The 12018-nt window shown below is 50.2% G+C and overlaps 1 protein-coding gene across 1 annotated transcript in view; it reads left to right on the plus strand.

Annotated features, from left to right (window-relative positions):
* Window positions 1-1911: 1911 nt before the first annotated feature.
* PARP12 (poly(ADP-ribose) polymerase family member 12) overlaps window positions 1912-12018 on the plus strand; it is a 39734-nt gene continuing 29627 nt past the window's right edge. The window contains exons 1-4 of the mRNA XM_086688765.1: window positions 1912-2345; window positions 6127-6262; window positions 8963-9263; window positions 10774-10875. Of these exons, the coding sequence (XP_086544891.1) occupies window positions 2020-2345; window positions 6127-6262; window positions 8963-9263; window positions 10774-10875 (865 nt within the window). The 5' untranslated portion in view covers window positions 1912-2019. The remainder of the gene's footprint in view (window positions 2346-6126; window positions 6263-8962; window positions 9264-10773; window positions 10876-12018) is intronic.

Raw genomic sequence — 12018 nt, forward strand, 5'->3', positions numbered from 1 at the left:
CGTGAGTTCAAGCCCCACGTCGGGCTCTGGGCTGATGGCTCAGAGCCTGGAGCCTGTTTCCGATTCTGTGTCTCCCTCTCTCTCTGCCCCTACCCCGTTCATGCTCTGTGTCTCTCTCTGTCCCAAAAATAAATAAACGTTGAAAAAAAATAAAAAAAAAAAAAGAATTAAACCTAAAAAATTGTCCACGATGTTTTAAAGTCCAAATTTATTTTATTATTTATTATTATTTTTTTAATATTTATTTTATTTTTGAGAGAGAGGAGAGATGAGCTAGGGGGAGGGGCAGAGAGGGGGACAGAGGGTCTGAAGCGGCCTCTGCGGTGACAGCAGAGAGCTCAGTGCGGGCTGGAATTCACTAGCGGAGATCATGCCCTGAGCCCAAGTCCAACACTTCACCACTTACCCGGACTAAGCCACTAAATCCCAGGCGCCACGAAATCCACATTTAAAAGCCAAGCGATAACTGCCCCTCACCCCCTAATTCATTTGTGCGTGTTACTTTATACTCACCATCCACACACTTAACAGGTTTTTACCGTTTTGCGGTAATATGGAGAATTTTAACATCGTACCTAAGTTTCCTTCCCCTGCAATCTTCCCGTCCCTCATTTTTCTCCCACTTTCCTAGTGCCCCTTACTGCATACTCCCCGACGCCAGTGTTCATCAGCCAACTTTGGCACAGTGTGTGTCCTTCCTGAGCCTTCTCCTTGCTCTTTCAAAAACAGCCACATTGCCACACAAATAGGTTCTCTTTTCGCTATTGATTTAAACGGTTCTGTACCGCTTTTCCCCCTTAACACGTCACGGACGTCCTTCTAGGTCTGTAGAAATTTAATGCATGCTTGCTGAAGTCCTGTAACAAAGAGTCTGGACAAGGATCCCCTGCGTTGCTCCCAGCACCATACCTCCTCCCCGCCCGCCCCCCGCCAAACACTCTCACCAGAACTTACTGTTGCTTTTACTTTTTTTTTTTCTTAGGAGGGTTCATTTTATTTTTTGTTTTTATTTTAATATAGCTTACTGTCAAGTTAGCTAAGTGAAATAAATCAGAGAAACACCGATATCGTAGATTTTCATTCATATGTGGAATTTGTTCCTTTTAGTGCTAGAAGATTCTCAGAAGACAGACTGCTGGGTCAAAGGTCACGCATCTTCAAAACTTTACTAGGGGCTGAGGGACTACTTTGCCAAAGGGCGCCAACAGTTCACCTTTCCATCCGCCCCCCCCCCCCCCCCCCCCCCGGGAGTGTGCCGGGACTCCGAGCGGTCTCTAAGCGCTCGGTCACTGTATTATCGAGCAGGGCTGAGGAGAAATGGCTTTGCTTTCGCACAAGACAGACGCTTCGGAGCTTAGAACGGCGGGATCGCCGCCCAGAACGGCGCGGATCGCGCCGGCTCCAAGAGAAAGTAGCGCCCGAGCCGCGCGGCGGGTCGGCGTGATCGCGGTCACGTGGTGTAGGATACGGCCCGGCGCCGTCGGGAGCAGTCAGGCTGAGGGGCTCGGTCGCCAGGTGGGCGGCGTCCCCGTTTGCTCGGCCAAAGCCCGAGCGGAGAGCTCCCGTGGCCGGCCGCCGCGCGATTTCCAAATGCTCGGGGCTTCGGCGAGCGGCTGCGCACGGCCGGGGCATCTCCGCCCCCGTCCACCAGGCGAAGGCGCTTCGAGAGCCGCGGGGCGCTGCCCGGAAGGACCAGGCTGCTTCTCTCTGGAGCGCCGGAGAGCCCCTTTCCGGGGCCCCCCGGCTGCCGACGGAGCGGGGGAGCGGGCCGCGGGGCCCGGCGGCCGCGCACAGCTGGGAGCCCTGAGGCCGGAAGGCGGCGAGCCCCCTCAGCTGCGGGCCGGTGGGCGTGGTGAGGCGGCACAGGTTCCGTTTTTCCGGGCCCCCGGGAGCTTTCGCTTTCGCTTTCCTTTCCAGCTGGCGTCTGAGCCCCGCGGGAGCCGCCCGCCCAGTCCGCCCCGGCCGCCGCCCGCGTCCCGCCAGCAGCTCTCCGACGGGCAGCGCGCCCCCGCCTCGGCCATGGCGCAGGCTGGCGTCCTCGGCGAGGTGACCCAGGTGCTGTGCGCGGCCGGGGGCGCCTTGGAGCTGGAGGAGCTGCGGCGCCGCTTGCGGGAGGGCGTCGGCGACGACGCGCTGGAGCGGCTGCTGCGGGACCGCGGTCGCTTCGCGGTGGCAGCGAGGGCGGGCGGCGCGGCGGCCTCCGCGCAGCGCGTCGTGGTGGCCGTCTCGGCGCTGCGCCTGTGCCGCGCGTACCAGAGCCCCAAGCCGGGCTGCGTGGGGCTGTGCGCTCAGCTGCACCTCTGCAAGTTCTTGGTCTACGGGGCCTGCAAGTTCATGAGGGCCGGGTAAGCGCCGCGCCCGGAGCCCGACGGCGGGGCCGGGGGACCCTGCTCTGTCCCAGCCCGCCCTGGGCCCCTCCTAGAGTCTGGGGAGACCGGGGGGCGTCCGTTCCCTGGCCTCTCCCCACCCTTAATTCTCTACAGCGAACATTTATTGAGCACCTGCTGAATACCGGGTGCTGTGTAAGGGACTCCGGGTGAAGCGGTGTCCCCAAGGCTCCTGCAGTGTCAGAGAGGGACTTGGAGCGCGGTACCCGCTGCGACAGCCCGGGGGTGGCGGGGGGTGGGGTGGGGGATTCTCCGCGAGAAAAAGCCGCCTCTGGCTTCCGGAGCCCCCAGACGCCCGGTCTCCAGGGCGACCTTTGAGGGGCCCCACAGCCGAGGGCTTTCTCTGCCCGGCAGCGAAGGAATCTTCGGAAGCCTGTTTCAGCTTTTGCTCCCTTGCTTTACAAGCCGGCAGTGGCCTCCGTGGCACTGGGGGGGAAGAAAATGCGTGCCCCTGTTGAGAAGCTAGTCCGCTTCTGTAGAAGAATTCGTTTCTCCTTATTTCCTTTTCTTCCCCCTTTTCTTTCTTTCTTTCTTTCTTTCTTTCTTTCTTTCTTTCTTTCTTTCTTTCTTTCTTTCTTTCTTCTTCTTTCTTCTTCTTTCTTCTTCTTCTTTTTTTTTTTTTTCTGGCTTCACTTCTTTCTTGCTCCCGTCAGGTCCACTAGACAGCATGAGGTAGTGGTCTTGATCCATGCAGTCATTCAGGGACCCAGGCCGACTGACCTAGACTCTGTCTCCTTGGCCCATGGCTTTTTAGGCCATTCTGGGTCTCGGATTCCGGGGAGCAGGTGGAGAAGATGGACAGGGGAGGGTTGGGGGGAGGTTTTCCCAGGTCTGGAAGGGGTGGACAGTTTTCCATCTGTCCCCTGGACCACAGGATGTCTCATGACCCCCATCATGTCTAGATGCGAGGGAGGCGGGGAGCTGGGAAATGTGGCCCCTGGGAAGCAGCTGTTGAGAAATACCTAGATTAGAATATTCCAACCCCCAGCTTAAGGCCTTAAGAGGGGAGGGTGTGTGTGTGAGAAATTAGAGATGGGGAGTTGGTGAGAGTGTGGGGACAGGATGGGGGAGAGGTGATGGCTGTTATCTTATTGTTGACTGAGGGATGACTCATACCTCTCTTTTTTCCTTGTTGACTGAGGGATGATTCTTACTTTGCTTTCTTATTGGCGGAGAGAGCAGAAGTGTGTCCAGGGGCAGCTCTCCAAGTCTGCAGCCTGGGAGAGCATGGCCAGGGTCCCAGGGTCCCAGGAGCGGGTCAGGTCTGAGGTGGAGGCTGACGGTGGAACCTTGGGCAAACTGGGCCCTCAGGGACTGGTGTGGATGGGTCACTTCAGGGGAGAAGGAGGAGCAGTAGCTGGAGAAGAAGGCGGACGTAATAAATGGTGGATGGGTGGATCTAATGATGGGGTAACTGGTGGATCTTGTTAACGTCTGTATTTGGTGAAATAAAGATGGCAGCCCTTTTCTCAGCTAGTTCCCAAGGATGGGGGTTGCCTTTTACTTGTCTTGGAAATCTGGGAGTCTGGTATCTGTTGGCCTAGATGATTCTGAGTTTTCTTTTAAATTCTTCCCCTGTTCCACTTTCCATGCGGTTCACACAGGACACTTAATTGAACCTTCCTTCTTCAACTGCTTTCGGGTCACATAAGGGAGAGTGGGTGCTGTTGGCTGCATTTTCTATGCTTTCTTTGGGACTCTGCTTGTCTCCCTGAACCACAGGGTCCGCTGTTTCAGAAATAGATCATGGCTCCTGCTTTTGCCCACTGGTCACAGCTGGGAAGGGTCCCAGGTCCCTGACTTCATCCTTTGCTGAGGAGCAGTAAGCATCGTGGTTAAGAGCACAGCCCCAAGACCAGCCTGCCTTGTTTCTTTTTTTTTTTTTTAATTTTTTTTTTTTTCAACGTTTATTTATTTTTGGGACAGAGAGAGACAGAGCATGAACGGGCGAGGGGCAGAGAGAGAGGGAGACACAGAATCGGAAACAGGCTCCAGGCTCTGAGCCATCAGCCCAGAGCCCGACGCGGGGCTCGAACTCACGGACCGTGAGATCGTGACCTGGCTGAAGTCGGACGCTTAACCGACTGCGCCACCCAGGCGCCCCTTTTTTTTTTTTTTTTAATTTTTTTTTTTTTCAACGTTTATTTATTTTTGGGACAGAGAGAGACAGAGCATGAACGGGCGAGGGGCAGAGAGAGAGGGAGACACAGAATCGGAAACAGGCACCAGGCTCTGAGCCATCAGCCCAGAGCCTCAGCCTGCCTTGTTTCAAGCTGGCTGCACTCCCTGCTAGCTGCACGATCTTGGGCAGGTGACTTTGTATCAGTGTCTCAGTTCCCTCATCTGCAAAATGAGGATAATATCACCTACCTCATAGACTTGTTGAGGACTGAATGACTTAACTGATAAAACCTCAGGAAATCCCTGGTTTGTGATAAATGCTCAAGTCTTAGTAGCTATTGCTGCCGTCACTATCCTAATTATTAGCTATATTTGGTTCTGGCGGCACCAAGTTTGCCTAGAATGTTTTCCTCTTCTTGCCTGGTTCCTCAACCTAAATATTTGGCCCAGGCTTTACACCTTTTAGGCACTGTCCCCTTGAGTGCTTCTGTCAGGCTCAGGTGCCCTTCCCGTCTGCATAGACGTACTCTCAGCACAGCTGACCATGCCATTTTAGAGTCCTCTCCATATCTGTTACTTCCGCTAGAGGAGAGAAGGGGAAGAGTCTGGATGACTCCAAGGTTGTCGGTCTGTGCAGTGAAGGAGGGAAGTGGTCTTTTACTGAGCTGGGGAGCTTGTGAAAGGTGCAGGTTTGGGGGAGTCAGTCACAGGTTGGGTTTTCTTTTGAGATGCTCACAATAAACACGTGAGGTTTGGCAGAGTCTGAGTAAAGCAAATGATGTTTGCCTGACTCTTCCGGGTCCTGGTGACCTGGGAAATCATTTGAAGTGTTTGGATCATCAGGGCGTGGTGCCAGTATGTGGCTCACAGTGAATGTTCAGCCAGGGCTTGTTAGTGGAAAGAACGGAGGAGGAGAGCAGAGAAGAGGCCTGAGCCTCAGGGTGTGAGTGTGTCTGTGCACATACCTATAGCCATAGGTGTCCACACTCATTTATTCAACCAGTGTTCAAGTGTCTGCTAAGTGCTCATTGTCTGTCATACTGCAACTCTTCTTTGGGGGATGGCACTGTCATTCTTACCAGATATTGATGAGAAGTGCCGTCCTAGGCCCTCGAGCTTGCAAGGTAATGCCTTTTCCTTTGTGAATAAGCATTACATTTTTTCATCGCATAGACATGTGGGTTTTTTTCTGATGCTCCTAAGCAATGTCAAGAACGATGCCTGAAAAATTATCTTCGAGACTGATTTTACTAGCTCTATTAGTTTGCTAGGGCTGCCATAACAAAGTGCCACAGGCTGGGGCTTAAACAGAAACTTCTCACGATTCTCAAGGCAGGAAGTCTGAGATCAAAGTGTTGGCAGGGTTGATTTCTTTCTGAGCCCTCTCTCCTTGGTTTGCAGATGGCTGTCTTTTACCCGTGTCCTCACAAGTGTGCATCTGTATCTTAATTTTCTCTTCTTATAAAGACATCAGTTGGATTGGACTAGGCCCCCACCCCCCAGCGCAACAACCTCTTTATAAACTATCTCCAAATACAGTCACTGGGGGTTAGAGCTTCAACTTAAGAATTTTGGGGAGGCGCAGTTGAACCGTGACACCAGCTCTACTTCTTTGCAGGAAGAACTGTAGAAACAGTCACAGCTTGACGACAGATCACAACCTGAGTGTGCTGAGAACTCACGGTGTTGACCACCTCAGCTACAGTGAGCTCTGCCAGCTTTTGTTTCAGAATGACCCCTGGCTTTTGCCAGAGGTGAGTTCCAGGAGGGGGTGTGTATGTATGCAAGTGATGGGGGAGAAGCCAGAGGTCGGGAGAGAGGAAATCTTGTGGCAGAAGAGGAGCCAAGGACCCCAGAGTGACCACAGGGATCTACTTGAAGGAGACCTGGATTGAATTCCTGGCTCTGCTGATTTCTAGACCTGTGACCTTGGGCCAACCTTGCCCCGTCTAGAGGCCTGCTTTCCTTCTGTGTCATTTGGGCCGGTATCTCCTTTTCAGGGCTTCCATGAGATTGGGGGAGTCTGTTTGGCCAGTGGCTGCAACAGGATGTTCCTTACATGGGGATGAGGGGATAAGAGACTCCAGCCTGCTCCTCTGTCTAGCAGGACTTGGAACCATGTGTTATTGCCAAACCCAGGAGTTCTGTGAGGAAATTTTTCAGAGATGCTGACAGGCAGGTGATGAACTCTCTACTAAATCAGTTGCACCCAGGGAATTTTGACCTTTAGTTGATGTGCATTTCAGATGCTCGTAATGCATTTCAGATGCTAACCGAACCTCCTTGTAATGGCCGTGTACTATCTTGGGCCCTCCAAGAAGCAGACGCCAAGATGGGATTAGAAGTGTAAGAGATCTAGTGGAGAGTGAGCAGAAGGAGGTGGGGAGCCTTTGGACAGTGATGTTGCAAGAGAGGGGGAAGGAAGGAGGCCGGGTCTCCAGGAGGAGACCCTGACTGGAGCACAGTTCTAAGAAAGCTGCTGCTTGGCCATTACGAAGTTCTGAGCTAAAGTAGCTCATTGTTGGCTAGGAGCAGCCCGTGGGAGCATGGTCTCTGTGTGAATCAGGTAGTGGCTCCCGAGGGCAGCAGCTGAGCTGAGTAAGTGGTGTGTTCCTGTGGCTAGCACAGGTTTATGGGATGTTCTGGCACTTTCTCTGGGATAAGGCTACAGAGATTAGATTGACCTGGTTTAATGAAAATGCTTCCATATTACTCAGTTAAAACCACTCATTTGAGAACGGTGCTTTGTGGCTTAGTGACTGCTACGTAATAGATAGTAACTTTTCTCTTGCCTTTTTGAAAATTACTATTGATTCAGCTAACCTTTATTGAATAACCACTACGGGTCAGGCACTGCCGATAAAGAGATAAAAGACCCTGTTCTGCCCTTCCAGGAGGCAAGTTTACTGGGTGAGACAGACAAATCAGTGTGTGATTGTAAGGTGCTATTTTAGGTGCTGCGATAGAAGTGAGCACTCTGGCCTCAGGCAGTTGGGGCACTTGGGAAGGCATCCTGGGGTAGGCGGTGCCTGCTCTGAATGCTGAAGGGTGAATGAAGGATGAAGGTCTGGGAAGAAGGGGGGCACAGAGGACAGAACCTGGCACGGTCGGGGGACAGCACGTAGCTGAGCACAGCTTAGATTTAGGTTGGGAGAGGAGAGAAGGAGAAATGGGTGAGTAGAGACTGATCCATGCAGCCTTTGGTATCACAGGAAGGACTTGGGGTGGGGGGTTGTGTTTGGAGAGTGGACATTAATGTTTTGGAGTGAGCAACTTGTCAGTGGTATAAAAAAATGAATCCGAAGGTGACCAGTCTGGAGTGTGTAGCCTCTTGTCTTCTGGGGTATGCAGGTGGTTTTTAGAGCACAGTGCCGGCAACCGGAACTGTGACCATAAACTCAGATCCAGTGCAGCTTTCCTGCCAGGCCTTCTGCTCTCAGGCTAGTCCCCTTATCAGATGAACAGTTGGGGCCACCACCATGAATCGAGCACCCACTACGTTCCAAGGCATTGTCTCGGCCACTTTGTATATTTCCCATTTAATCCTCATAATAGCCCAAGGATGGAGGTAGCATTATTCCCATTTTAGGGATTAAAAGCTGAAATTCAGAGCTGGTGAGTGACTTGTCTAAGGTCAGGCGTCTTGTAAGTGGCAAAATCAAGGTTAGGGCCCAGCCTCTTCTAGCCTTTTCCCTTGGGGCTTCTGTCCCGAGTGGGGTCCCTGCGTATCTAAGTCTGGGTTCTGCAGCCCTCTGCTGCTTTTCTATCTTTTGCTCAGTGTATGAATTGAGTGGGTAGGCCCTTGGTGGTCTCTAGGAATTTGGAATGTAGAGAAGGAGCAGTTGATTCAGGTTTAAGTCCCAGCTTTACCAACGACGCAGTTCAACAGACATTGCGTGTGCCAGATGTAGATAGCTGACAGTGAACTAGGGCAAGCCAGTGAACTTCTCTGAGTTTCACTTTGCTCTTGAGAAACGAAAGGGCTCTATTTGGCCTTCTCTAAGATGCTTTAAACGCTCAGAGCCTCTTTGACCTTGAATTTCAGAAAGAAGGGAGATAGAAGCCTGGCTTAGGGAGAGTTGGTGAGTCAGTGGGGGAAGGGTGTAGGTGGAGCATATGGGTTGTTAGCCTCCTGCTATGTGAGTTATGTTGAATTGTCTCCTGGGAAGGGAGCAGCTCTGATCAGTTGGAAGTTCTTTGGATTTTCCCAATGGAAAGGCTTGTTCTGCTCATTGCTGTCCATCCAGTTCCCGTTTTATCCAAGGGCATATGTTAGCAGTGGTCCATCTAGAATGGAGGATGTTCTCAGAGCTGTGTGGCTTGTGTGGATGACGGAATCACAGCTTTGGCCAGATCTCTGGAGGAACTTCTTCTGACCGTGGACTGGTCAGTAGTGGGGTGGTGTCCTGTGAGACCTTCCTAAGCTGGTTGTTTTATTCCTTTTCTGTCAACAGATCTGCCTTCATTACAACAAAGGAGATGGACCCTACGGCTCTTGTTCCTTTCAAAAGCAGTGTATCAAACTCCATATCTGCCAGTATTTTTTACAGGGTGAATGCAAGTTTGGCACTGGCTGTAAGAGATCTCATGATATCTCTAATTCTGAGAATCTGGAGAAACTGGAGAAGTTGGGCATGAACTCCGATCTGGTGAACAGGCTGCCTTCCATATACAGAAATGCTCACGACATCAAGAATAGGAGCTCCACCTCCAGCAGAGGGCACCCTCCTCCTCCAGGCCCACAGGCCACTTCTGGTAAGGCCCTGGGCTGGGGCCTGTAGATTCCAGCTGGCCATTAATGGAATGTATGACTTTGGGCAATTCACTGCTGCTTTTAGTAAAGTCAGTTGGTGATTCCTTCATCAGTGGGTGTTGTAAAGATGACTTGGAATCCTAGCCATGAACAAGCAAGACAAATGCCATTTGAGGTTGACTGAATGAATTCCCCACAGGTCTGATCTACCGTCAAGGAAGCATATTTTAATTTCAGCTCTCTTCTTGGCATGAATAAATGGGATTTTTAGTCCCTGTAAATTTTCTTTGTTCGCTGCTCGTCTTCAGCACCTAGACAGTGCCTGGTCCATAGTGGGCATGCAGGCATTTGGTGAGTGATTGAGCATGCTAGTATACTTTTTTTTTTTTTAATAAAGGAATTTGCTAACTATAGTGGCATCTAGGATTTTTAATAGACCACTTCCTAAAATATCAGTTCTAGGTGTTGCTAGGACTACCAGCAAACACACTTAACACTCTAATCTTTTAAATTTTTTTTTAAATGGTTATTTATTTTGGAGACAGAGCATGAGGGAAGGGGCAGAGAGAGAGGGAGTCACAGAATCCAAAGCAGGCTCCAGGCTCTGAGGTGTCAGCACACGTGGGGCTCGAATCCATAAATTGTGAGATCATGACCCGAACTGAAGTTGGACGCTTAACTGACTGAGCCACTCAGGCACCCCAACATCTAATCTCACTTGATTTTGATATTTAAAAATTGTCCTTGCCATATATGTGTTTTCTTTACATTTCCTCCCGTTATTTTGGGTTAATTTCTTTCAATAGTAGGAAGCTAGATGTAGACAGGTTTTGCTTTAAATAGATTTTTAAGAGTGTCAAGTGGATTATGGCCTTAGAAAGGGAGGGAAGGATACTTGTCCTTGGGGAGCAAGGGAGGTTATTTCCAAGGCCCCAAAGGTGTGGGTTTTGAGGCCCACCCTGTGGATGTCTGAAGGGCCCATAAAAAGAAAAAGGAAAAGGAGTAACGTAATTAACAGGCGATACTGAATAGAGAGGGTTTGCGAATGAGTTTTGTTTTCTTGTATTATGGTAGGTGGGTGCGGTGGTAAATGTAATTGTTAGGTAAAGTCTCATTGGAGCACTAGTAAAGATAAATTCTGAAATACCCTCCATGCCTGTTTTAAGTTAAAATTCTTGCAATTAATGTCAAGTTATTAAGGAGGTTTCATATTAAAATTGGGAGCATAGAGCTGAGAAAAAAGAGCCTCTCCATGGTGTCCTGGATTTGGCAAGCAACTGTGTGGCTTTGGGTTCCCTGGCTCCTCCCCTAAAAAGCAGAGAGGGGGTCCACTTGTATGTCTGAGGGTCGTTTTATCTTGAACATCATAGGATTTTGTGAGATTACCTCGCCTACTTTTGCCTTATGCAGGGAAGTGAATGCTCTTTTCTGTCCTTTGTATCTTGAACTACTCTGACTCCACACTGGAAGCTGTGGTGGATGCTGATACATCTCTGTGGTGTTTCCTTGTAGAAAGAAGAGATAGTTCAGGTTGTGTATCCTCAAACAATGCTAACCAGGAGGAGAATGATCAGATCTGCTTGTACCACATCCGGAAAAGTTGTAGCTTTCAAGGTAAGTCAGAGGAATCCCCTTCATCCGCTTGCAGGTGGAATAGCTGCTATGTGTTTCAAGAGTTCTGCCCTAAGGCCACCCCTCAGGGCCCTCTCCCCCATCCAGAGAGGGTTGGGGCCTTCTTCATGGTGAGCTGGTGTGGCACTTTGCCAAACCAGTTCTGAAGCGATTTTCTTGGGGAGTTGAGGATGGTAGGAATTGAGTTTCTTGAAATCAGACTGTAGATGAGTTTTGGGGAATGTAACTGGTTCATTCAGTGTCAAGTGTTGACCCTTGATCACCTTAGCATGAGGGAGGTCACAGGCCTGCACAGATGCCCCGTCTAGTGGAAACAAATATCAGTGTCCCTTATAAAGGGAGGTTGTAGACTTAGAAATGCTTCAGAAACCCGGAAGGCCTTCCCTGAGGAGGAGATGCCTGTGTGTGCTCTTGGGGAATAAGAACTTAAGTTGGGGGTTTCTCTCCATGGTCCCTCTTTTTTTTAATTAAAAAAATTTTTTTAATGTTTGTTTTTTGAGAGCGAGCAAGCTGGGGAACAAGGGGCAGAGAGAGAGGGAGACAGATCCCAAGCAGGCTCCACACTGTCAGCAGAGCCTGATGCAGGGCTGGAACTCATGAACCGTGAGATCATGACCTGAGCCGAAACCAAGAGTCAGACGTTGAACTGACTGAGCCACCCAGGTGCCCCTTCTCTCCATGGTCCCTCTTTTATCACAAGTAGCAATTCTTGTGTGTACGTGTTTGTCTGTATTTACTAAAGCTTTGTTTTCTTCTTATTGCTGTCCTGGGTTTTGACTGAAGAAAGCTTCCTTCTCAAATTCGGTGACTGCTCTTAAAAAACAACCACCAAACTTCTTGTTTTGTTTTCAGTCTTTAAAAGCCACCCAAGCAATTCAGGAATACTTTCACTTTGTGAAAGAGTCCAATAATACAGAGTAAAGTCTGAAGTCCTCCTTCAGCCCTTCCCAAAGGTAAACACGTGCCGTGTGGTTATGATACTTGTTTCGCATGTTTTTCAACAGATGGGAACATGTGATAGGTATTATTTAACCTGCTTCCTTCACTTAACATTGTGTCTTGAAGATTTCTTTCTACATTGGTATGTGTGCGTCTACCTTATTTTGAAAAACAACTGTAGTGTCC

The sequence above is a fragment of the Puma concolor genome, chromosome A2, assembly GCF_028749965.1.
Source record: "Puma concolor isolate L17-30 chromosome A2, mPumCon1.1.hap2, whole genome shotgun sequence".
Classification (NCBI taxonomy): Eukaryota; Metazoa; Chordata; class Mammalia; order Carnivora; family Felidae; genus Puma; species Puma concolor.